The following is a 26521-nucleotide window of genomic DNA, read 5'->3' on the forward strand; positions in this document are numbered from 1 at the left end:
GCCCGCCCGCCCGCCCTGTCGGTGCCCGGTCCCGCCCCAGCCATGTCGGCCGTGTCGCGCAGACGCCCCGCGGCCGGTGCCGGGGGGGGGCCCGAGGGGGCGGCCGAGGGGGGAGCCCCCGCCGGAGCCCCCGCGCCCGGCGATGCGGAGCGGGGCATGGCGGCGCCGGCCCCGCCGCTCTGCCTGCGCCTCATGGCCGCCGCCTTCTACGGCCTCAGCTCCTTCCTCATCGTCGTGGTCAACAAGAGCGTCCTCACCACCTACGGGTACGGCCGGGCCGGCGGGACACCCCCCCCCCCCCCCCCCAACTCGGGGGATCGGCTTTGGGACTCCCCTCGGGGGCTCGGCACGGGGACTCTCCACGGAGTGGGCATCGCGGAGCCTCCCCCCGGGGGATGGACATTGGAACTCCCTCCCGGGGGATGGGCATGGGGACCCCACCGCGCACCCCTCCTCGTCCCTGGGGGCTGGGGATCCCCATGAACGCCGCCCTCGCCCTGGGGTCCTGCACCCCCTGACACCCCCTATGCACCCCCTAATGTGGGACTCTCTCCCCCTCCCCGTACCCTCTCTCCTCTCCACCAGGAGCCCACTGCACTGCCATCCTCTCCCTGCGTGTTCCGTTTTCCCCTGGGGACCCCGCGGCTCGGCTGGGCAGTACCTCCCATGGCTTTGAGCTCTCATGTTTGGGGGGACGGGGTTACACACACAGTGGGGTGTGTGGCCTCTGGGACCCCCGGCGTGGGTGCCCCCCTGATCTCTGCTCTCTGCCTGCAGGTTCCCGTCGTCGCTGTGTGTAGGGCTGGGCCAGGTGAGTAGGATGCCCCTGTCCCCCCCAAAACCTCCCATCTGGGGGGCTGTGGGGTAACCTCCCCCTCTCTTGTAGATGCTGGCGACGGTGGCCGTGCTCTGGGCCGGCAAAGCGCTGCGGGTGGTGAAGTTCCCCGACCTTGACAGACATGTCCCCCGGCGGGTAAGACCTCTCCCTGGGCACCCAGCTCCCCTCTCTGGGCACCTCTCCTCTGCCTCAGGGCCAGCCAGGGGTCTCTGCCCTGTCCCCTCTCTCCTGGTGGCACCATGGGCTGTTTGGCAGTGCAATGTCTGTGTCTGTGTTCCTGGGATCCTGGGGTTATGGAGTAACTCTGGGCTGAGGAGCTGGGACGTGTGTGTGTGTATGTGTGTGTGTGAACATTTCCATGGCGGGGTGGGAATAATTTCATATCTATATTTATCTGCTGAGGGTGCTCTGGGAGCTCCCCAGCTTCCTGCAGTTGCTCACTTAGCTTTATCCCTCTTATTTCTAGACATTTCCTCTACCTCTTCTGTATTTCGGGAACCAGATCACAGGACTGTTCAGCACAAAGAAACTGAAGTATGGATTTTTTTTATATGGTGGGGTGTGTTTAATGGGCTCCTTGTGGGGTCCCCAAGAACTCCAGCTGCTGCTGGGCCCTGGAGCTGTGCAGGGCTGTGGGTAACCCGGGTAGGAGCCACTCAGGGCGATGCTCTTCCTTCTCTGCCCACACCAAAATGTGCTACGTGCATGTTCTCAAATGCTTCCCGCAGGCAGGGAGGGACACAGGTCTGGCCCTCGCCCACCGTGGATGAGGTGTGAGGGTGTCTCTGGCGCTCTCACCTCTGACAGAGTCTGATAGAAGTGGTATCTTTTGGGGAGGAAAGTAATTCCACTTCCTCAAGAGAGCAATGCCATTTTCATAAGGGAACGGGCAGGCTTGCCCATGCTCTGTTCTCCAGAGCCTTTATCCCAGCACCCGCTCCGGAGTAGCCATGGAGCTTCATTTTGCAGTGGGGAGGGAGGAACACCCTCTCACCCTGCTGCCCCTTTCTCCTGCAGCCTGCCCATGTTCACTGTCCTGCGAAGGTTTTCCATCCTGTTTACGATGTTTGCCGAAGGATTCTTACTCAAGTGAGTCTTTCCAGCCCCTTCTTCCCGGTGACAGATCCCGGTTAGTTAGAAGCTGGGAGGTGTTGGGAGGATGCCCAGTGTGAGGGAGCTGTTGTGTGGCCGGGGATTTTGGCTCCAGGCTGGGTTTTAGGAGCAAGGGTGGGCGGAGGAAGTGATACAGGGAGCTGCTTGCCTTGATCTGCACAGCCCTTTCCCGTGCCTGGAGGGAGCTGGAGGGAGCTGGGAGACACGTGGGGCCTTGCGGAGCTGCCAGGCGGAGCAGAGGTTTGTGCTCTGTCTCCACTTGCAGCAGCCTGGCTGTGCAGCACCGTTTTGGAGGTGGAGGGTGTTGTGCCAGCCCTTGGTGCCTGCAGGGACCCCCATACTGCTCTCACCATGTGCCAACAGCCCTTTCCCAGGGCTGGCTCCATGGGGCTGGGAGCTGCTCCGTGCCTGGCTGAGCCCCTGGAGCTCTCCATAAACTCACACCTCCTCGAGACCAAGTTATTTATCTTTTAAATTACAGAGAGAATTGTCTAAAAGTGTTTTTTACTCATGGCTCTTGCACGGGTTGGTTTCCTTGGGGTTTGCTTGGGGTTTTCTCCCCCTTTCTGTGTATGTCCCCTGTCCCTCTCCAAAGCCTGGACAGTACTTCCCTGAGAACTGAACTGTGGCTGACAGCCATGTCCTCCTGCCTCTCTTTTCCAGGAAGAAGTTTTCCTGGAGCATTCAGATGACAGTATTTGCTATGATCTTTGGCGCCTTCGTAGCTGCCAGGTGAGCTCCCGGTTTGCTGTCCCCATCCTGTCCCCCAAAGGGTCCAAACTAAAGGGAATCCAGTGTCCCAAGAAGGAAGATTAAACACTAACTTCACCCCCCCCTCAGACATGCTCTCTAGTAGGAAAGAATGTTTTACTGACCCAAATCCCCACCCCTCCTCTCATGATTAACTTTTCCTGACAACTTACTGGCTCAAAAGGAGGTGAAAGGAATCTCCCAAGTGTTGTCTCTGCCCAGCTCAGAGCTTTAACTTCTGGTTTTCCCCTTTCCCAGTGCTGACTTGGCATTCGACATGGAAGGATATATTTTTATCCTTATTAACGATGCCTTAACAGCTGCAAATGGTGCCTACGTGAAACAGAAGCTGGATTCAAAGGTAGGATGACCTTCCCTCTGGCATTTCAGGGTTGGGCTTCATTTGCCACCAGCCTGCATCTGAGAGGGCAAAGGAGTGAGGCTTTCCTGGTTATGCTCTATTGCTCTCCCAAAATCTCCTGTCCAGAGTTTGGGAGGGACTTTGGACAAGGGCCTGGAGGGACAGGACAAGGGGGAATAATGGCTTCCCACTGCCAGGGGGCAGGGTTAGATGGGATATTGGGAAAGAATTCCTCTTTGTGAGGGTGCTGAGGCCCTGGCACAGGTTGCCCAGAGAAGCTGTGGCTGCCCCATCCCTGGAAGTGTCCAAGGCCAGTTTGGATGGGGCTTGGAGCAACCTGGGATAGTGAAAGGTGTCCCTGCCTTTGGCAGGAGGTGTCATAGATGAGCTTTAAGGTCCCTTCCAACCCAAACCATTTTGGGACTCTGATATATATATAAAACCCCCCGCCCTCAAACTCATCTCTCTTGGAAAATCCCACATAAATTTGGCTCACGAGCCCTGCTCTCAGTAGCAATATGAATAAGATTTTACGTTCCAAGTTAAATACATGGATATTTCTTGATTCCAGGAGCTGGGAAAATATGGTCTGCTCTATTACAATGCACTGTTCATGATCCTCCCCACCCTGACCATTGCCTACTTCACTGGAGACGCGCAGAAGGTAGGATTCCTGTCCCAAAATCCATGCTTTCTGTGGCATGATGTCGTATGAACAGAATGGGATAACGAGGAGGACGTGGGGGAAGGGATGATGGGGTCACTACCCCAAAACCACATCAGCAGCAAGTAACTGCAAGCCTTATGTTGAACTTAAATCCACAGAGTTGCTCCATTCAAGCATTTTTGTAATGCCTGAGGAATGGGGAAGTGGAGAACAAAAAGCAAAACCAAATATTATTTAAAGAAGTTTAAGTATTTTTGGAAAAAAATTAGTTTCTTCGAGCTTTTTTCTGCTCTGCCCTCTTGCTGGGGTGGTTTTGTTGAGTTGCTCTGAGGGTCAGTTTGCCTGTGCTGCTCTATCAGGGCTGATTTACCTGTGGTCCTCTATATGTGAAATTATTCTTACTCTTATTGTTACTATTGCTATTACTTTTTTGTTTGTTTGTTTTATTTGTATATTTTTTACACTCCCTGATGTACAGCTGTAGTGGGCTGGCCCTGCTGAGCAAGAGACTCCTTTTTTATGCCTGTTCATTGGGCATCTCTTCCTGTGCAAGGAATTCAAATGGCAAAGGCTGGAGGTGTCACCTACCCTGTGGGGGCCCTGGTAGCCCTCCTACTCCCCATCCCCACCCTGCAGAGCCTGGTGGCTTTGTCCTCATTATGAGCTTAATGCCCTGGGATAATGAGCTGCGATTTGCAAGGAGAAGGGATGGCAGGGCCTGAAGGTAGCTGAGACCTGCCCTTCCCAGTGGGCTGCTCCGAGGGCAGGATTTGGGGATAAAGTGCTCATTTAGAAGCAAGAGCTGGCGCAGGGGCAGCAAAACGTTACTCTGTGTGCTCTGTGCAGCCTCTGTTCAGCCCAGAGAGAGAAATGGCCTTTTTTTTATTTTCTTTTTCCCTGAATAAACTTCTTTCTCTGGGCTGAGCTCCCGGCCGTGGTGCTGGACAAAGCTCCGCTCTGTGCCGGGGCTGCCGCCAGGAAACTCCGCGTGTGCAGCTCCATGAAAACCCCCTTGTGAGGGGCCTGTGGCCGGCGCCGGGCTGGGGGCTCCATCCTGGGTGGGGGGGTGCTGGGAGCCTTTCCCATGCCTGTGGATCTGGGAAGTCTTGTATTCATTCAGCAGCATCCAAGGTAATGATGATTTGTGAGAGGAGAAATGGGTGTGCTGATGGTGGTGAGCAATGCCCTGCAAGTAATTCCTGGGGTGACAGGGATGAATGACCTGCAGGAAGGTCCCTCCCAGGCTGGCAATTTGTGTCTCTGGTGGGAAGTGCTTTCCCAGCTGCCTGGCAGGATCCCCGGGCGCTTGGCAGCCCTGTCCAGCCTTCCCTCCTGGGAAGGGAGTGGGGGAACCAGTTCTCACCCAGCTCTGCCCTTGCCTCCTGGTTGAGGCTGGCAGGGACCTCTGGAGCTCTTCTGGTCCCCCTGGAGCAGGTGAGGACTCCAGCTGGGTTCTGGATATCTCCAGGGATGGAGACTCTGGCACCTCCTTGGTTTGCAGTGAATTGGACAATTCCAAAATTGTCCAATTCTGGATGATAACCAGCAGGGAAATGTCTCTCCTGGTTCCCCTGGCTTGTGGCACTGTTACTCCCTGCTTTTTCCAGGAGGGATGAGCTGGGTGCTGCAGCTGGAGGTGATGCTGATGTGGATACCCAACCTTCCCCAGCCCAGGATGTCACACTGGGCTCAGATTTGGGTTGGTTTTTCGTGCTGTGACATGAAAGCCAAGGCTGGGGGATTGTTCCTTGTCTTGCTGGGAATTCCTGTGCTTCCTCCTCTAAGGGCTGGTGTTTCCTGCAGGCAATGGAATACCAGGGCTGGGCAGACACTTTCTTCCTCGTGCAGTTCATGCTGTCGTGTGTGATGGGGTAAGGACCTGGGCGCTGGAGTGGGAGCAGGGCAGGCATCTCTGTTCCAGAAGTAGGAATTTTGGTGCCCTGTTACTATTAAAAATTAATAATAAACCTTCAGTCCTGATAAGGACACTATTTCTGAGAGCTGTGGCAGGTGGGAATTATCTCCTACCCTCCTTCAGTGCAGGTTTAGCCAAAAAAGGGATGCTGTAAATACTGCTGGAGAAAGGAGGGGAAGGGATCATGGAATCCTGGGATGGTTTGGGTTGGGAGGGACTTTAAAGCTTGCCTTGTTCCAGACCCGTGCCCTGGGCTGGGACTCCTTCCATAGCCCAGGTTGATGGGATGATGTTGGATCTTCCTCCGCAGATTTATTTTGATGTATTCCACGGTTCTTTGCACTCAGTATAACTCTGCTCTTACAACTACAATAGTTGGCTGCATTAAGGTGAGTGGCTTTCCCTTATCCCAGGGGAACTAACAGGTGAGCACCTCACTCATTGTCCCTTGGGAATTGTGTTAACCAGCTGCTGCAGCCCCCATTCCTGCATATCCAACACTCTGCATCCAAGGGTTTCCCATTTGTATGTTGCTTTAATGCATGGAGCATTCCCTTGTCTCAGGCTTGTGCTTTTTGTTCCTCAAATCTTGTTCTTTTGCAGAATATTTTAATAACCTATATTGGGATGTTTTTTGGAGGAGACTATATTTTTACATGGATGAACTTCATTGGTCTAAATATCAGGTAAGAGCATCAGGCCTTGGCTGTTTATTTATGATTTGTCAGTGGAACTTGGGATGAAACTGAAATGGTTTCACTGATTGAATGGTTGTGTTTTCTTTAAAAAAAAAAAAAAAGGGCATGGAAGTGGTATTTGTGGGGAACTCCTAGGCTCAGCTTGTTTTAAAGCCAGGAGGACTCACAGAAGTATTTTAGCAGCAAACTTGAGTTTTCTCAGAGTTGCCAACCAGAGTCAGGGAATTAAGATGTCAAGAAAGTTTTGTTTTGTTTTTGTTTTGTTTTTGTTTTGTTTTTTGGTTTTTTTTGTGTGTGTGTGGTTTTTTTGTTTTGGTTTGGGTTTTTTTGTTTTGGTTTGGTTTTTTTTGTTTTGTTTTGTTTGTTTGATTATTTTCACCTAGGATTTTTTTATTATTTAGCTTTTTTAAAAGTCTCCTTTCTGCTCTGGGTGTGTTCCTGTTGGGAAAGTTCATTCCCTGTCTTTCAGCAGGATCCCTTTGGGGTGGAACAGATCAAGCACTAGGTTTGGGATCAGTCTAGGAAGGGTTTGGGCAGGAATTACACAAAACACCTGGGCTTAGGAGGAAAACAGGGAGTTTTCATGCAGAGTAATGCTTTCAGCAGATCTCAGTCCCCTGGTTCTGGCTTTCCCTTGGCAGCTGGTGGGCAGGGCTGTGTGGCTGATCCATGTATGTATCTCATTCCCAACCCTTTTCTGCAGTATTGCTGGAAGCCTGGTGTATTCCTACATCACTTTCACTGAGGAGCAAAAGAGCAAGGAGTCTGATGCCGGCAGCAAGCTGGATATTAAAGGAAAAAGCTCTGTGTGACCAGGGAGAGGCTTTTTTTGGAAACAACCTCTTTCTGTTCGGCTGATCCCGGGCAGAATGCGGGATGGAATCCGGGGCGCCTGCCAGGAGCCACCGTGATGCTCTTAATTTGCACAGCCTCGATTGCTGCCTTTACAAATCCTTGGGAAGGGAACTCTGCACGGGGAGGAATGCATCTAATTAAGTCTGATCATGAGGAATTAACAGGTTTCTAATCAAGCTGAGATCTGGCAGCTCAGATTGGCACGAGCAGCAGGCGGGGCCAAGTAGAAGAGGAAGTGTCAAGGGATCCTTGGCTGGATCTGCTCCGTGGATCTTTTCATCTGAGCCTGGATTGGGATGCTGGGGCTGCCTCTGGCTCTGCTCTGTGCCTCCAGCCTGCTCCCTCTGGCTGCTGCAGGAAGGTGAGACTGTGGGACTCGGCTCCGAGGGAACTTGACCGTGAAAGGTGTTCCCCTGGAGGATGCAGGATGCTCCTGGTTTGGGCTAAAACCTCTTGGATGAATGTTCAGTGCTCTCTGAACTGAAATTTTAGTTGTTTTCTGGGTTGGTTTTTTGTTTCATTAACCCACTTTTAAAGCTGGGTTTGCCCTCCTGGTTTATTAGAGCCCTGCAAACATTCACCCCTCTCTCTCCTGCTTTTCAAGGCTCAGGGATATTCCCAACAGGAAGGTTTTACCTGCCACTGGTAAGCTTGCCAGAGCTGGCAGCCTCCCTCCAACTACCCTGGGGGCAGAAACCTTTGGATTTGGGAAAGCTGCTGATCTCACAGGGCAGTTTGAATCCAACAGGGAAAAGCTGCAGGATTCACAGGAGTTCATCCCACCTGGCACACAGAGCACGGTCCAGGAAATTTGCCAAGCAAAAGCTGCTGCTCCTTCCCCTGGAATCCCCATCCCACCCACCTGCACACACCAGGAAGAGGCACAGGGACTCAAATCACCTTGTTTTGGCAAGTGGGGGCCAAGCCCTATCCCACAATTTGTGTTTTTAATGGAATGTCATTCTGGGTCTGTGACCCATTAAAAGAATGGGATTTTTAATAAGTTGGGCAATGTTTACTGATTTTTAAAGGTTCTTTAGCACAGCACTTCTTTCTAGGTCTCCTTGTATTGTCTTTTGATTTAAAAGAATTGTTTCTAAGTTTGGGTAAAAAATTTTGGTAAAACAATGTATTTAGAGGTTTTTGTGTCCAGGCAAACAGCTGCTCTAGACACTGACATTTGGTTTTTTGGGAGATATTTGGTAAAACTGTGACTGCTGTTTGGCAAAGCTGCATTTGTTGGAGTCTACTGGAAGTTTTTAGATATGAAAGAGACTTTCTGGGATGATGCTGCAACAGCCTGAGGTGCAGGTAAAAGTGTGAAGTGAGTCTGCCAGCAGCATCCTCCTCCTGGAGCTCTTCCAGAACCAGGAACTTCCCTTTTCTGGGGGATTGGTGTGGTCACTGAGGGCTGAGTCAGGGTGTCCCAGAGCAGCCCTTCGCAGGTTCTCCCTCAAAGCACAGAATTGGAGAAATTAAAAAAAAACCACACCACCCCCCCCCTCCCCCGATTATTTATGTCTCTTCCCAAATTCTGGTAAATCCTCGGCTTTGCTGCCAGGGAAGGGAAGGTGATAATTCCTGCTGTGCAGAAGCCCCAGAGCTGCCCCGACTCCTCCAAGGTGGGGTTACTGGTACTGTGCTGGCTCCCAGTAGCCAGGTGGTGCTGGGGCTGCTGGATCTTCCTCTCACTTGCTGCAACATTCCCAAATCCTTGTTTTCCACATGTGCTCTGACTCTGCTGTGTCCACAGTCAGGATGTTGATTCTGTCAAAGCGGTTTTTATGTTTATTTTTGAATCTACTGGTTAGATTTGGTGTCCTAATGGTAAAGTATTTTTAAAGGTTATTTTGTGTGTGCTGGGGTTGGGATGGGATCCTAAACACTGGGAAAGCCAAGAGCTCCTCCAACAGTATTTTCTATGATATTAATTGACTAAAAAAGTGTTTTCTATATAGAATCTATTTACAAAGTGAGCATTTTAGTGATGAAAAGGGCAACCTTTTTGATTTGAATGTATGGCAGGCTTTGGATGTCAGTAATGAGAGCAGAAAAGATTTTATGTGCCTCTGTATTTTTGTATTTGCTTTGAATAAACCAATGAACCAAACGTGCCCTGCCTGCTCCTTCCTCATCCCTCACTTCCCTGGAACAGCAAGAAAGGGCTGGAGAGGATGGGGATGACTGGGGGTGAATAAAACGGGTGCAGGGGGGCTCTGCCCTGTGGAGGAAGTGGGGGTTGAGGGATCTTCTGGGTTTCTCAGCTTTAAATATTCCTTGGGAAGGGGAGAGGGAGGTGGGAGCACAACCCTGTTTCGAGGGAATGAAGGAAACAGTTCAAAGTTGAACCCCAAAGGGTATTTTGTTTCCATGTGTTTCACTGCAGCAGTGACAGAGTTGCTGCTGCAACAGGCTGGGGCTTCACATCCTCTGAGCAGGAAAGTTCCAGCAAAAGAACTCAGGAATTTTATATGCAGACAGTACATTTAAAAATATTTTAATAAGCTTTTTGCAGAGGGGGAGTGGGGATAAGACAAGGGAATTACTAACAGTGCAAAATACTCTGCAGAAAAATGGATACAACTAATCTGTAGGTTTTGCGTGTGTGTGGTTGGGTTTTTATTCACATTTAACCTTTTGGGAAGCCCACCAAGGATTTCCTCTGAACTGGATTCCAAACTGTACTCAAGGCTTTGAAAATGAAACCAAAGTTACCAGATTTCCAGGATTTTAAATAGCTTTAGTAGTGCAATGACTTACCGAGTTATAGTGGCTGCAGTTTGAAACATGAACAAAGTATTGTATAAAACACCAGCATAAACAAAAGGTAAATAATAATTAAATATTCTTAAAGTCTAGCTGAGCATTACATAGTTGATTATGGAATGTCAGGTCTCTTCTACATATCACCAAAAAAAGGTAAGATAAAAAACAAAGCAACATTCCTGAAAATATACACAGTGCTGGATTTCACACACAGGCCTGAGACAATTCACTTAGAAACTTTCCTATAAATTTTTGCAAGTATTTCCAACTTGCAAACAAACAAAAACTGCATAAAAATAAAACTGAAAATAGAGCTCTGGTTGTCTGGAACCGTCTCGTGACCATTTTTGATCTAAGGCTGAAACTTTGGGTTTCTGTTACTAATCCAGAGGGGAGAGTTAACAGCAACCTCTGCCTCAGGATTAATCACTTAATTCCATAATTAACACAGGTTTTAATTAACAAACCTCACCCAGAGCGTCTCCAGGTACAGGGCTGGCTGATTCCTGGCAGGTATCACCTAAACCAGGTAGAGCATTAATCCAATGATCCAAAGTGGATCATTCCCCCACATTTCTGCCAACAGGTTCCTACATCCGTAACCCATCCAGGCCAGATCTGACTCATGAATGATCATAAAGTCCAAGTACAGGTCATTGGAGGAGAAAACAACCCAACCCAATCCCTCATCAGGTAGGTTTAGGGGGCATACATGAATTTCAAACCACAGGACCGTTCATTTAAACCAGAATCAGAAAGACTTATGAACCTTAAATTAAAATAACCAAGTAAGAATTAACAGCACATCTGTGAGGAGGAGAACACAGGGTTGTAAATTATACAAATGAACCGTTTCTCTAATTTTAACAGAGTAGAAGTATAGCTTAAATAAAACAAAAAAAAGTGGCTTAAAAATAAAACCAAACAAAAACAAAATTAATTTGGATTAAAAATGGATCGTAAATCCTATTTCCAAAACTTTCAAATTCCTATTTCCATAACTTTCAAACTGTGCTGGTGGGAGGGTGAACATGACCCCCTCCACACTTATTTATCAGGAATTTTTGTTTCTCACACTTTATTTTTAAATAGTTCCCCATAATTTAATCTTTAATTAGTTATCCATTCCTCCTCTCCCTTCTCCCAGGTGTCCCTGGGTGCCAATATCTGTATGTGCTGTCCCTGCTTCCACTAAAACCATCCCTATGGTCTTCAGAAATTCCAGTCCAGCACCAGATTCCAGCTGCACATCCATTCCTACCCCATACAGCCAGACTGGATCCTTCCTGTGCTCTGTGAAATGTGGCAGGTGAGACACAGACTGAAAAATATATCAGTGGATCATTAACACCTGAACTGGGTGAAGAAGGTTTAGTAAACTCAAGCATTTGGCTGCTGTGAAAATTATCTAAGTTCAAAATAAAGTGAGAAAATAAAGCAAGGAAATGTGTGCAGTGCAAGCAGTATGAGTAACAATTTTTTCAGCATCACTATTTGCCATAAAACAGAAGAAAAAAAAACACGTTTCCAAAATCAAATGACTCCTAACCATTCTTATGTTAATTATTTACCAGTTTCTGGGAAGAAAATAACACGTTGGTGATTGATTTTTAAGTCAATTGGTTTGGTTTGGGTTTTTTTTTTGTTGGTTTTTTTTTTTTAGAAAAGACTTCAGCAAAATAAAAGGAAGCTGACATTAGTCTCAGGGTATCAACTCTCTCATAAAAGTTTACCAACTGTACAAGGTAAGAAAATTATACAAGCTTTTGTTTTAAGAAAGGACAGTTCAATCAAGACATAAGTACTGTAAAAATCTTTCAAAGGCTACAAAGAAATCTGGAAAAATACAGAATGTATTTCTTTAGCCCAGATAAAGAATATGGAAAGACATCATTGATGTCAACAATTTTACATAGACAAACCTGACTTGGTTTATTTATTTACCTTTTAAAACTTCTATATATAAAAATAGTTGTGCTCATAACTTTCAGGATTCATGAGGGTTCCTTAGTGATGGGATGACATTTTCCTCTCACCAGCAGGAGTGGAAGTTTCTATGTCTACTCTGTCTTGGCCTTCTCTGTTTTATTTTAACTTCCTGCAACATCTGCACCAGCCCCTGCTGCAAATAGGATGCTTTGTTCACTTTGCCAATGATTAAAAGGTGTATTTATACATTAAAAGGTGTATAAACACATTCTTTAATGTATTAGGCTGGGAGTATTTTTGCAGAAACTCACTAATTTGTTCCTCAAATATTTAAGAGCCTCTTATCCCAGAACTGCAGCTGCCAGCTCTGAGAAATTCACTGTTCTCCTGCTGCTTTTCAGCACTGAAAAATACCAAATAATCAGATTTTTAGAGCCAACTAAACGGTATCAGGAAAACAAAACAAAACAAAAAAATCTCAGCAGATTGTTTGTGGAACTGGATTTTGTAAGGTAACCCATCAACCCTGAAAATTTCAGACACCCAAAATTTACTCCAAGGAATAAAACCAGCTCCTAGCACTCAGTCATCCAAAGTTTCCAGTTCTTCAAGCTTCCCATGAGAATTTGCTTCCTGGAAGAACTCTGAAGCCCCTGGACTCTCCTTCCCACTACTGTTAATTCTTCTTCTTTTTAGAGGTCTTTCACTTTTCTCTTCCAAATCATTGTCGTTTCTTGAGGCTGAATGAGCCATTTTGGGGTCAATGGCAAGGTTTTCAGGTTCATACCCATTTGTATCCAGCTCTGTGTGAGGTGTTTTCTTGCCACTGGAAGGTCCATTTACGTGCAATCCCTCGAGTTTTGCTTCCTCTTTGCTTGGTGCCTCCCCTGGGCCGTTGGCAGAGACACCTGTGTGAGGGACAGACAGAATCAGAAAGGCACAGGAGCATCAGGAGGAACAGAACAGCCTGTGACAGGTCAGACCATTTTAATTAGTCCCACTGAACTAAAAAGCCAGGATTGTTCTCCTCCTCATTGAACTAGTGATTTATGTGCACACAAATGACAGACTTACCATGATGGGGTTTCTGGAAGCCCTTAAAAGCAAAAGAAAATGTCCCAGAATCCTGGAACTCCACAAGCTACAGGCGGACTCTCCTCACCCAGGCAGTTTCTGGAGTTTGCACTTGATTTCCACAGGCTGATTCAGTCCCCAGCTCCTCCCTTCTCTTGCTCCTTCAGCACAGCTCTCCTCACTTTTGGGATTTTCCTCCTTCACAGGGAGCGTGCCCTGGCTCCTCTCCCATTCCCACCTACCTTCCATGCCCATGGCTGGGAGGAGTAGCTCCCGGTGTCCCTGAGGAGCACCAGTGTGCTCCACCACAGCCCAGTTCCCACCCCAGATGTTTAAATATCCTGCACAGGGCTCCTCACTGCATGAACGTTACACCTCTACACCAGCACAGGGGAAACAAGAACACATAAATTCCAGTTAAAAGGAAATTCTAGTGAAGATTTATCTTTCATACATGACCAATGTCTAAAAACAAACATGTATCTTGTTTTAAAAAACAGTTTTACTTGAGAGCTGCTCACAGTTTGGGAAATAGTTAAAATTAAACCAGGCTGTTCACCCGGGGAAGAGAAGGCTCCAGGGAGACCTTGGAGCCCCTTCCAGTGCCTAAAGGGCCTGCAAGAGAGCTGGAGAGGGACTCTGGGAAAGGGATGGAGGGACAGAACAAGGGGGAATAGCTTCCCACTCCCAGAGGGCAGGGTTAGTAGGATATTGGGAAGAAACTCTTTCCTGGAAAGGTGATGAGGGGCTGGCATAGGTTGCCCAGAGAAGCTGTGGCTGCCCCATCCCTGGTAGTGTCCAAGGCCAGGTTGGATGGGGCTTGGAGCAACCTGGGCTAGTGGAAGGTGTCCCTGCCCATGGCAGGGGGTGGAACGGGATGAGCTTTAAGGTCCCTCCCAACCCAAACCATTCTGGGATTCTGTGAGGATGTGGTAGCTCTTCAGGGGGCACAGGGCACACACTCACCATTCTGGTTGCTGCTGCTGGTCGTGCTGTCCTCCCTCTCTGACTGGCTGGTGCTGCTGTTGGAGGTTGTGGGAGGAGGGGACGGAGCTCTGCTGGAAGCAGCACTTTCACTCTCATCCAGGAGCCGGTCCATGTAATCTCTAGACAACAGACACAGCTCATTCAGCCCTGGCTGTGGGAAGTGTTGGTGTTATTGGTGAAAAAATACTCACTGCACACACTGCAAGTGTGGCCAATACACATTCTGTGTGGGAAAGGCTTTCAACTGACAGAGAGCAAAAAACTCTTCCCTGTGAGGGTGGTGAGAGCCTGGCACAGGTTGCCCAGAGAAGCTGTGACTGCCCTATGCCTGGAAGTATTCAAGACCAGGTTGGAACAACCTGGTCTAGTGGAAGGCGTCCCTACCCATGGCAGGGGGTGGAACTGGATGAGCTTTCATGTCCCTCCCATTCCAAACCGTTCTCTGATTCCATGTGCTCTGTGCTGTGGGCTGTGATTTCAAGGTGATGCTTTCAGGCAGGTTTGCACTAAGCTCTTGCAATTTGCTGCATCAGCAATAACAAATAAAGTAAATAACATTTGTGCATAAAATACCCCCAAAGGGGTAAAGTTAAAAGCAAACGAAAAACTCCAGAGTTAAGGACATTCCCATATCTGCTATCCATTCCAGTCCTCCAATTTAGGTCACTAATGGTAAATCTCCTATGAAAGATTTAAACAAAGAAAGCTGGTTGGTAAAGCCCTTGTACCAATGGTGTTAAGTCTGGATTAAGTCCAGGAACAGCATATCCTCACACATAATTCTTCTGGAATTGACACTGTACCCTGAATTCCCTCATTTATCTGCAAAATCATTCAAGAACAGACAAGTACAATCCTTAATGCCACTGCTGCTGATCCCCATATGCAGCCAACTGGAAAAAGAAAGTGTTTTGAGTGATTAACCACCAAAAATGTCTACTAATTTGGGAAAAATGGGGAAAAAAACCCCCACCAACAGATGGAAGAAGAAGAGGAGACAGACAGTTCCTGACAAGCAGTTCAGAAACTCTCTGTAACACTCTCCAAAGCCACAGATGGCAACTCTGACTGTCACCCTGCGAGTTCACTGCAGTGGTCCAACACACAACTCTAAAATGTTTGGAGAAACAATAATATTCCAAAGAAGGATCAACAGAGAAGCCAGGAACAAATGAGAAATGAAAATAATAGTAAAAAGTCTTGGCAAGAATCAGCGGAAAGAGTGGGATATAAAATCAGAGCATTGGAATGAGAGGCAGGAGAACATGCTGGCTCAGAGCTGGGGGGGTGCAGTTCTGCTCTGACATTCCCTCCTTTCCCAGCAGGGATGTGAAGGGGGAAAAGGAGCCATGGGCACCCAAAAAAGCCCTGGGACATGATGCTGTGCTGGCCAGAATTCTTGCCAATGTACTACAAATCCCACCTGAAACATGTGACTGACGCAGTTGTATAAAACATTTATAAAACATATTTAAAGTAAAGCAAGGATTAAAAACACCCCTATTTGCAGAAATGTGAAACATTTAGAAGGAAAACAAACTAAATTCAACAGCTGCTCAATGCAAATTGTTGCCCTTATTCCAAATAAATTTATTTAAGACATCACATTATACACACTAGTGCAATTTTCTGACACCTTGGCCGTTTTCCTGCTGCAAACTGGGACTCTGGAATCCCTTGGTTTTCATTCCATTTCAGCTCTGAGCAGAATAAAATAAAGATTTAGACCCAAGACACATGAAATGATGCCCATCTTACGTGACACCCGGGTGCAGGTTGTATTTCTTCTTTCCAAAGCGGGTTTGCTGGGCAAAGAAATCGTAACGCTCCGACTTCTTCCACATGTAATAAAATGCTACACATTCCCCCACAGAGCGTGTCCGGACCTAGGAAACAACGTCAGGCAAGTTTGCATCAATTTAAAAGCATTTTTTTGCCAAAACTCCCCAGCATTTAAATCAAAAGGTGTGAAATTCCAAGTCAGTGTTGCTTTGGACAATGGAAACTCCTGGCTCCAAATTTCAGAGGCCCGGAATTGAGATGCAGAGTCAATAGTGTTTCTAAAAATACTGGAGATATTGTGAGGTGCTGCAAGGAACAGCTCCAGGGGGAATATACCAAGTGTGCCTCACAGTCTCTTCAGAGGAGGCAGTTCTTCTCAGAGGACTTTTGCAGGATTTCTGCACTTTGGGTTCACAGTCACAGAGAATTCTGGACTTTGAGAAAACAATTTGAGCATAAATATAGGGAGAAATCCTTCCCTGTGAGGGTGGTGAGACCCTGGCACAGATTATTCCATGGATACCCCATCCCAGCCAACGTCAGGCTGGAGCAACCTGGTCTAGTGGAAGGTGTCCCAGTCCATGGCAAGGGATGGAATTGGATGGGTTTTAAGTCCCTCTCAACCCAAATAAGCCTGGGATTCTGTGATTCCATAGTAAAAAAATAAAAGAAGTAAATATAGTAATTTATGTAGAAAATTAAGGATAAGAAATTATTTACAATTACATTGCTTTAAAATATAAAAAATGAGAACTTCACTTAAACTCGGTGTTTACCTTATTTGCCTGAATCACGTGAAAATCTTTGCCATAGACTTTCAGCCCTTGTTCAAAGTTCCTACATTCTTCTTCTGTCCAAACAGATAATTCTTCTACAGAAAAAAAAAAGAAAAAAAAAAAGCAATGAGGAAAATACTTAACCAACAAAGCCAATCAATAAAAGACAACTGAAGTGACAGAAAACATCTTGGAGGAGCTACTTGGTAGGGACTGTTATAAAGTTAATATAATTTGGCCTCATTGATTTCAAAGGTCAGAAGTAAATAAGGTTTAAAATAGTGGGAGAACAAACTAATCTTCTTTATGTGATCATTCCTGTCTTGTGATTTGCACAGGGAATTCAGGAGAGGTTTGGAAGCAGAACCAACAGATCAATGTGTAGGAAAATAACTCGTGTCTTCTCTTAGTTTCTTGTTCCTTTGAGCACAAAAATCAATAATAGACTAGGAAATGCTCAAGGCTCCAAAAGCACCTTTTAAAACAAGGGGTTTTAGTGTTATACTTTGTTAAACAAAAGGTTTAGATGCTCTTTCTCCTTTATTTATAACTCTGAATTATTTTATTTTGTATTTCATGTTTGTTGCATTCACTTTGACGACTGAAGTGGTCTAAAAGAACACAGACAAAATGCCCAAGAAACGCACAATTGAGTTGCTAAGAAGTAATTTTCGATTTTAGTTCACTGCTTAAGTCACAGATATTTATATAGAGCTCTATGGGCAGGAAGTGAATTTACACATCTGTTAATTCCATTCTCTCAGAGAACAATGAGAGATTCACTGAGGGCTGCATTTAAATTAAACTCTGGGCAAACCCCAAGACCTGTGTAACAAATAAGATGAAAAGTCAGGAACAGAACCTTCCCTTTCAGAGTCCGCTCACCTCTGGCTGCTTTGACATTGAACCTCAGCCTTCGTAACGACTCCTCAGTATCAAAATTGCACTTAACCAGTTCATACAATGCCTGGAGAGATGAAAGCACACACATTTAACATTCAAGAGACCACTTAATTTATGCTGTGCCACAGCAGCATACTTAGAAAATCACTGACACCTATTAAGATTAAAAATAAATGCTCTGAATGAATTTAATGAAATTTAAGTCAGCACACAGACATATTTCCTGTGTTTAAATCTCCAAAGCTCTAATTACATAACCAGGAATATATCCAGGCAAAGTGTTTTAATATTTATATCCACTACATACATTTGTAAAATTGATGTGGGGTTTTTCTGGGTAAGAAATAAAAAATAAGTGTGATTCATACAGCTTCAAAAACTCTATAACTGAAAGAATTAATTCATACACATTTATATATAAAATAAAGCACTGGTGCATTTTATTTTATATACAGCAAAGTTAACAGTTTAATATTCATTGAGAGGTAAAAAATCCATCATATTTCTATTTCCACAAGGAATAAAAAATAAAACTGTTTCAAACACAATTTAATTCTTGTGAGTAAAATAAATAAAACTGTTACAAACACAATTTTAATTCTTGGGAGTAAAATAAAATAAAGGGATGATTAATTTTCCAACATTAAGCGACAACTCCTACTTATTTTTCTATACCTGCTCATTGTCTTTAATATGTGATCCCTCCGGAATTGCATCCAGGCCTTTCTCCTCACCCGTCCGCCTTGAGGCCTCATTTAGGAACTCGATCACTTTATCTTCTGGTAGGAAGTCAGGATTCCAGAGGAGCTGGTCATCATTTTCATACACTGGATGAACACAAGCAAGAAAACACAATGATAAAGACACCTATTCTCTCTGACACAGTGGTTCTGAAACCCTGGAAGGTCACTGGAGCGCTGACATTAATCCTCAACACATAGAGGGACAGCTAAGAGAGTAAGATTTGGATGTTATACTTTAAACTGCCTTCGGATCTCTGGCATAACCTGTTCTCTAGATCCCAGGATCCATTATGAAACTCCAGAATTTTAATACTACCAAATCTCCACTTTTTCCAGACCTTTCACAGGATATTTCAGACCAGGAAAGCCATCTGAAATCAATGAGAAAAACACAGGCAAATGATATATCCTCTGAATTATCTCCCAGTTTGATTTCTGAAGAGTCTGCAAGCTTTGGATTAATACAGTACATCAAAATCAAGTGCAATTCAGGCTTTTAAAAAAACTAGAATCAGGAAAGTATCCAGATCTTGTTTGTGGTCTTCAACAATCATAAAAAAAACATTGAGGAAGGAATTTTAACACTCATTCTATTTGCTCTGTGAGACAAGAGGAAGGAGGGAGCCCTTGGGAAAGCAGGGTCAGCACAGGAAGGGAAGATACAGCAGCATTCCCTGCAGGGGGGAAGGCCAGAGGGTTAATAGATACATTTCTACTTGAAGAAAAGTATTTTTACAGGAAAGTAAATACAAATAAAACCCCCAAACTGGTAAGGAAAATTATTGTCTCACAAAGAAAGCAGCTTAATTTCACTGATGACACACAGTTTGGGAAGAGCTCTGGTTTATACTGGGTACTGCAATGCACAGAGCAGCTATTCCTGTTTTATTGTTGGAGGCCAGAAGCCATTTAGAGCTGAGTAAATATCTGTGGGCAAATATCTGTAAAGCATAATGTACTGCACCTCCATAGTTCCAGCTCTATTTCCAGCCAGAAGCAGGAAAGCCTGCAAAGAGCAGCTTCTTCCCAGCTAAAAAGCAGATGTTTTCTAATTTGCCACTTTCTGCTTTTAATGGAAGCTCCTGACTTCTTATATAAATTACACTCTGTGCAACTTCTCTGGCTACAAAGTCCAAAGCGTGAGTGTGACCCTGCTTGAAGTCAATGGAATCATGGAATATCCAGAGCTAGAAAGGACCCACAGGGACCATCGAGTCCAACTCCTGACCCTATGTAGGACACCAAAGGCTCTGGTTGTGAGGAGGGGAAAAAACCCAAAAACAAAACCAAAACTTTTTTGTTATTGATTGAAGACCTTTAAAAGGTGAAATCCAAAGTTGCTGGTACCATTTTGCCTTCTTTAATGTGTTAATCCAATCCCAGCAACAGAATTTCTCCATCACCAATTAGGTTTTACATAAAGTAAATAAATAAGATGTTAAAGCTGGTCTGCATTATCAATCCAAGGGTTCAAGAGGCACCAGGCCAGCAACAGAATCCTTCTTTTCCCCTTCCCAGCCTCAAGCTCTGATGGTCAAGTACAGGATGAAGTATAGTTTTCACTTGAAGGACCTCATTTATTTCACAAGACACATGACATCAACCAAACCTTTTATTTCTCCCCATCAGACAATAATCACAAACGCAACAATGACGGTCACGGTGCCAAATCTCACCTTTTTCATTCTCTTTGTATTTGCAGGTGCCAGCTGGAATTTCAGCTTGAAACATGGAACCCACCATGATTTCCTGTTTTGAAACACCAGAAACAAGAAGTTAAGCAACCACAGCCCTGCTGGTTTTTTGTTAGCAAACACAAGGATGACAACATCCCTCCCCCCCTCCCCCTTTAAACTTTAGACTTGTTTAAAATCTAAACATACAGTTTACAGTTAACAGGTTCAAAATCTAAAACCACAGTTAACAGGCACTATATGGAAATGGATTTTTGACTATTTGGGGAGGTCTTTAACATTTCTCATTATCAAAACTCTATTTATGGGGAAAAACTGGAAAGGACTTGGATGCTTTACAGAGCTCAGAGTTACTAGGTAACAGATCAACTTATTATTCATGAAATACAGGGTTAGTATTTACCTTTTTCCAGTCTTCTGAGGGAATATAATCTTCATCTTCTTCAGATTCCTCCTCTATTTCACTATCTACAAGAAATTGTTGAAACATTTAGCCCAAAACAGCAAGGGTGGCAGGGGACAGGAGCCCAGCCTGTCACCCCGCAGGCTCCAGCCCTGCTCTCCTCCCTCCCTCCCCCTTATCTCAGCCCACACCACTGCTAACAGCACTTTTAGGGTCAACATAAATATTTCAGTATTGACAAGATTAAAAACTGACCCACCCACATTTGGGTTAAGATACACAACAGGCTCTGAGAACTTAAAGCACAAATAAATTTTGCTACTAAATTAAAATTTCCTTTCCCTCACCCAGGTTTGAGTGATCCACATCCAAATTCACTCTTAAGTTTCTGGAAGTATTTTTTGTGGATGTTCAGCACCCACATGTGGGTTTCAACACCCTTTTCCATGAGTTCCTGGCTTAGTTCCTGTTGTTCTTTTTCCCTTTTATAGCAGCTGGCACTGAATTTAAGGGACATCTCAGCACAAGGTGTGAGAAATCTCTATGTGTGTCTTCTTGGGATTTAGGAGCCTTGGATGTACAGCTCAGTGAGGCACAGAAGCACTTAGATTATTTGGGATAAGGATTGCCAGAAACGTTAAGCTCTTTATGATATAGCCCAGTTGCCTTTCCCAAAGTACTGGTTTATGCATAGGATGTGATATAGCAGCACTAAAATTATTTATACATTACATGACATTTTATACACAGTTGAACACTGCAAAAACCCCCAAACCTAATGTAATACAGTTGCTATGCTTAAAAATGGGAATTTATTTAAGATATTTGCAATCCTCTGCACAGCTACTGAGATCCCTTGGTCATTTTGGATTAAAATAAAGTACAGATTAGAAAATTGCATTTTTACAAGGTCATGACTAGTAAGTATCAAGAATGAGGTGTGGTAAGGAAATCTGTGTTGTTAAACCACAGAGCAATAGGAATTCAACAGCCACCTTCATTAAAGAAAGGTAAAATATCTGCTGTCCACATGGCCTTGCTGCCAGCTCTAAAGGTTCAGGTCCCATCAGGAAAGATTCCATGGAAGGGACAGCTACAACAGCCAACAGTCTCAAAGGGATGCAAAACCAATTTTTAACCAAAGCAAGAGAGAAAATGATCAGTTCAATGCTGACAAGAGTAACAATTGTGGAATTCTTGAAGCAAATTTTTGTCATTGTGACCTCCCTCTTCGTCATTTCAGGGTTAATCATTCTTGGCCTTTTCCAGATTTTATTGCTTGAAGAAATCTGGGTTCTATTTCTAAAAAATTTCAGTTTTTACTTTTGCCTTCAGTTGGACTCTCAGCTCCTCTGGATAAGGACAAAACCAGCCTTGGCATGATAACCATTCGCTGCATGGCAATTATCTGGCTTGAACAGAGCATTTCCTGCTTGTAAATACTTTTGCAAATATTTTTACCTCCATCCTTAATGTGAACTGGCAGCTGACACCACGATGGCAAAGTAATTCCATACTAAATAGTCACTTACAGCACCCAGACTCATGTGCAAGGTAATTTTTCTGAAGGCACATCCTTACAAACCAATTCGCAGGATAAACTGGACTGAGAGCCTGCTTTTTAAAACTGTAAAATTTAAATTTCCCCACAAATTTCATGCTTTCTTTTAAGAAAAGACTATTTCCTGGCCTTATAGAGAGTTAGCAGAGCAGAGTTAGCATTCAGCTAAACCCAGGAGTTTGTTATGCTATTTTTGAGTGTGATGCTAACACCAAGAGCAGAATGAAAGAGAAAAAACAATGTTTTTAGGATTCAGGTCAGTCACAGTGAGATTGCTGTGCTGAGCATTAAACTGGACATACTTGTATCAAAATATTTACACCGACGAGGGCGAATTATCTCCTGGGGATCTTGAGATGCAACAGATGGTGCTGGGTCGTCGTTCGATGACTGTGTCTCGTCTTCCTGCCCTGATGAATCTTTTATGGCCTCCTCCTTGCACACAAAAAAACCCAAAGAGCAGATCAGTTATTCCTTTGTATGCGGCAAACACTATTTTAGCAATATTTTTTTCCAGGATTATTAATATATCAAATCCAAGTAGCTTTTATCTGACTTAAAGGGACTGGATGGATTGTGGCCTGTCCAGGCTGAGCCACTACAAATGTGTAAACACATCATCAGGTTATTTTTTGACCAGCATTTTAAGCAGATCAATAAACCACTCAGACTCTACCATAGAAATCACAAATATAAACCTCAATTCAATCTTAATCTTTAGGTTTTTTTAATCAGTCAAGCAAATCCTTCTGGTTTTCATTTAATTTAATTTGATTTTAAATTTTAATTTGTTCTTCAAAACCCTTTCCTATGAATTTTCAATAAAAAGGGGAGGAATTATTTACATGGAAATGGTACCTTCCATAAAAAGTAATGTCAGTAGAGTGGTTCGACCCCACAAGAACAGCACATCAGTAGTCTCAAGTCAAGATCAAAAATTAGGACAAGTTTCTTCATTAAAAGAAAAACCACAACAACAATGGGAATTATTACAATCAGGGAAATTTTAAATTATAAATATTAAAAAAAAAAATCCATGCTTTCTATTTCAGTGCATGTTGTTTGTATCTTTTCTGTATTTTATTGCTACTTCTGACCCAGAAGCATCAGGCCCAGCACACACTGATGTGCACCTTTACCAGCAACCAGAGTATTGTCACATGTGCAGCTTAAAGCAGATTAAAAATAGAACCCAGCTAAGTGCAGGAGAGCTAAATAGGCTGTACAAAGATGAGCACTTGCAGAGAAAGCTTGAATGATTTATACAATTATTCCACCCCCACAGCTGTATTTTCTGCCTCTCCGCTCCAGAGCCTGCAGCACCTCAGAGCTCCCATCCCGTATCCCGAGGTGAGGCAGCTCTGTGCTCACTCCCCCCCACCCTGCCTCCAGCCTGATCCAAACTGGGCTGGGACTGGTGAACACCTGCCCCCAGCTGCCAAACTGGGATTAGGCTGAACTGGTGGTGGACACAGGCAGAGCCTGAGCTGTGGGTGCTGATGGGAGGAAGGCGCCGGCTCTGCATTGTCCTGCCGAGGGTCTGAGCCCAGCAGAGGGACGAGGTGGCTCCTCACAGCAGGGACACATGGACATGTCATCCCGTGAAAAGACAGGCAGGGTCTTAAATCAGCTACTGGAGAGCACAGAAGTTGTGTCAGGAAGGAATTAAGAAGGACAGGCACAAGGAGCAAGGTGAGCCTTCACCATGCACAACAAAATAAACACTTGAGTGTCTTATTTTGATTGTGCACAGAATCCGTGAGGTTGGAAAAGCCCTCCAAGATCAGAGTCCAACCTGTGCCAAATCTCCACCTTGTCTCCCAGCCCAGAGCACTGAGTGCCACATCCAGTCGTTCCTTGGACACCTCCAGGGATGGGGACTCCACCACCTCCCTGGGCAGCCCATTCCAATGCCTGACCATCCTTTCCAGGAAGAAATTCTTCCTCTAAGAACTCTTCCCAAAATTCTTCCTGCACCCTTCATGTTACATAAGTTTTTCCCCCTCTCCTGCTTCCTAAACTTTTCCCTGTGTAATCTAGCTATGGATCTTCCTTCTGAACTATTCAACCCACACAAATAACAATCTTTTACAGCATTTGTCAAGGGAGCTTGTAAATCCCAAGAACTTCACTTTCTGAATCAGTTGGATCATTCCTCATCTCTCTGTCACGTTCCAGAGATTCTAAAATGGGTATCAAAAAAGCAAAATGCATCCTTTTTAAAGCCAGATTAGGTAATGCAACTTTCACTAATGCCTGAGCTTTTGTATTTACTGACAATTCAAAGGAATTTGTATTTTAATGGAATTCAGGAAGCAGCAGTAATGGAGAAGTTACAGCTGTGCCAGTGACAGGATTGTTACAAATATATAGGACATTCCAAGTAGAAAACACCCTTCTAAAATCAGAAAATTCCTTTAAGAGCACACAGAACAGGATTTTAAAGATGCTAAGCTCAAAACTAAACATTTTGCAAAGGTACTAGAAGCATTAGGTTCAGTTTATTTAAGTACAACCAGGGCTGCCAGGCTGAAAAATACAACTTTAAATGCTCAAGCTGCAAAACTTGCAGGATCTCCAACACTCAGAGCCACATTTAATTCAATTCCACACTGAGGAGTTTCAGTAATCAGCTTTTCACCTTGAAACAAGTATTCAGCCTCATCTATTAAGGTGTCTGCAGGCATTTAAAATGTCAGTTTTGAAGTGCAATTACAATCCTTTCTTACACGATGTTATAGGTATTCATGTATTTTAATTTGCCTCAGCAACAGTTTGGGATGATAGATATGGAATTAAGAGCAATTAAAGAGAAACACAGATGGGTAATTAAGAATAAACCTTAAGAGTTCAGTACACAAAGCATCTGAAACCAAATTTATTACAAATTATTCTGCCACGACCTGGGACCTTGAGTGGTTGAGCAGTAAGCAAATCATGTATATGCAAAAGAGGACAAACACTTACCTTGTTTTCCCCGCTACAGCCACTGTTGTCATCATTATCAACATCATCATCATCTTCTCCCTCCTCCTCATCCTCCTCCTCCTCTTCATCCTCCTCCTCCTCCTGCAGTGGGATGGTGCCATCGTAGCCGTAGCGGCTGAGCAGCTCCTGGATTGGCATATCACTCTCCTGAGGAACATCCAAACAAAGTTTGGGATTTTAACATGGATATTCCACTTCCCACATCTGCTCCACAGCACAGAGATGAGCGCACACCAAGATGGCCATTCCAAAAGGAACGGACAGGCAAAATTCAAAGTTTTGGTTCCTAAGAAAAATATGTGGTGGGTTTTTTTATGCAGATAACTTTATTTCCCAAATCTTTATAAATTTACAGCAGACCCCATGTACCAACAATCTCATAAGGTTCATTAAAAGTGCTTGGTTTTATCACCTCCCTTCAGTACCCAGAGCAAACACACTCCTTACTGGAATATATGTTGATATTCCCTCTGCTGCCCAAAAACAAGTGGAAAAAATGATGGTATTTAGCACACATTTGTGGAAGAAACGGATAAGTTGATGTGGCAGCAGCAACTGCTTCACACAGGCAGCTGAGACAGTGAGAGGCAGGAACTTGTCCTAGTGCAAGGCAGGAATTTCTGCAGTGACTCCAAGAATTCAGTACAATGAGGCCCAGAACTTGCAGTACGTGGCTGCAACGTGGAATTAAGTCTCTGCTGAGAAGCTGTGCTGCAGGGAGAATTCTACAGTGTTCTACAACCCTGGTTTTGAATACAAAATTACACCCAAAATATGCACCTCTCTATCTCTCTGTACCTCTCCTGTTTCTGAGCAAAACAAAAAATGAGGGTTTGGATGGGGGTGAGGGATCACCTGATATCCAAGTAAAGTTACTAATGTTTGCAGACTCACATATATCTTAAGCTGGTTCTTTACAAATCCATCCACAGCTGGAAGCAAATCTGCTAAAATATGTACATATTTTTAAATCTTAGTATTTAGAAAGCTGGTCCTCTCTGAAAGGACATTTCGAATGATACAGCCAGTTCTCAAATTTAGTGGCTCCCAAACTGTTACCAAATGCATTCACTTTATTAATAAAAATTATTAATTGTGGGTCTGCACATTGCTTCTTTTATTACTTTTAATATTCAGTATCCAGCCTTCAGGGGCAGTATGTGATATCTCTAAGGAGATTTTTCAGAGCAGAAGCTTTCAGAGAGCATTTTTAAATTCTCCTTCTCACAAGATCAAATCCTTCGTTTGTTATTTGGAAGTGTGTTCTTGCTCTAACTAGTTTTTCTTAGTATTTAATGTGAATCAGATATTTTTAGTTATTGGCTGACCTTTCCTAAGGGCCTTCACTGATCAACAAATTTCTAGTTTCTGGAAACACCCTAAAAATCCCAATTATAAAAGGCAAGGGGAGTTAGTTCTGCTCTGTAAAAATAAGAGTAATACAGGGATTACCAGTACTCATTGTCTATGTATTTTATTTTATTTTATTTCAAAGAACTAAGACATTCTGCCACTCACTGCTCTATTATTTGGTTAAGCTTTACACACAGACCATGTGGACTTAAATGTCCTCCCCTTCCCTCTTGATTTCTTGGTCCCTATCATATCATTTAATGGAAAGAACTCTTAGAAGTGAAGAATTAATATTTTACTGACACAGACGACATGAAAGGACTGTGATCTTAATTAAAACCTGGCACAGTTTGCAGAAAAATCCT

At 44.5% G+C, this 26521-nt stretch overlaps 2 protein-coding genes across 5 annotated transcripts in view; one reads left to right on the forward strand and one right to left on the reverse strand.

Annotated features, from left to right (window-relative positions):
* Positions 1-128: 128 nt before the first annotated feature.
* Positions 129-9312, forward strand: SLC35D1 (solute carrier family 35 member D1). Its single transcript, XM_027891124.1, has 12 exons — positions 129-266; positions 778-811; positions 887-973; positions 1305-1372; positions 1856-1927; positions 2615-2683; positions 2960-3062; positions 3634-3726; positions 5533-5600; positions 5955-6033; positions 6248-6330; positions 7046-9312. Exons 1-12 carry the CDS (start codon positions 157-159, stop codon positions 7152-7154), a joined length of 975 nt encoding a protein of 324 aa, XP_027746925.1. The 5' UTR covers positions 129-156; the 3' UTR covers positions 7155-9312.
* Positions 9313-9920: 608 nt separating this feature from the next.
* The window catches only part of MIER1 (MIER1 transcriptional regulator), a 34355-nt gene continuing 17754 nt past the window's right edge, over positions 9921-26521 (reverse strand). For 3 of the 4 annotated variants that reach the window (XM_027891121.1, XM_027891120.1, XM_027891122.1), the window contains 10 exons: positions 24783-24950; positions 22118-22250; positions 20255-20319; positions 19834-19906; positions 18090-18241; positions 17397-17478; positions 16512-16606; positions 15712-15839; positions 13933-14072; positions 9921-12800 (listed from right to left, as the gene is read on the reverse strand). In XM_027891121.1, the coding sequence (XP_027746922.1) occupies positions 12475-12800; positions 13933-14072; positions 15712-15839; positions 16512-16606; positions 17397-17478; positions 18090-18241; positions 19834-19906; positions 20255-20319; positions 22118-22250; positions 24783-24950 (1362 nt within the window). In that variant the 3' untranslated portion in view covers positions 9921-12474. The remainder of the gene's footprint in view (positions 12801-13932; positions 14073-15711; positions 15840-16511; positions 16607-17396; positions 17479-18089; positions 18242-19833; positions 19907-20254; positions 20320-22117; positions 22251-24782; positions 24951-26521) is intronic. The other variant, XM_027891123.1, reaches the window with a different exon arrangement.

Source organism: Empidonax traillii, unplaced genomic scaffold (genome assembly GCF_003031625.1).
Source record: "Empidonax traillii isolate 1590-97213 ecotype Southwest subspecies unplaced genomic scaffold, ASM303162v1 scaffold309:size1915965, whole genome shotgun sequence".
In the NCBI taxonomy this organism is placed as follows: Eukaryota; Metazoa; Chordata; class Aves; order Passeriformes; family Tyrannidae; genus Empidonax; species Empidonax traillii.

What these genes read in the sequence shown, in the direction of transcription:
- SLC35D1 (XM_027891124.1), top strand. Translation starts at nt 157, where the DNA reads ATGGCGGCGCCGGCCCCGCCGCTCTGCCTGCGCCTCATGGCCGCCGCC. An exon ending in ACAGACATGTCCCCCGGCGG is followed by an intron (nt 974 to 1,304) that starts GTAAGACCTCTC and finishes TCTTATTTCTAG; the next exon opens with ACATTTCCTCTACCTCTTCT. An exon ending in GGCGCCTTCGTAGCTGCCAG is followed by an intron (nt 2,684 to 2,959) that starts GTGAGCTCCCGG and finishes CCCCTTTCCCAG; the next exon opens with TGCTGACTTGGCATTCGACA.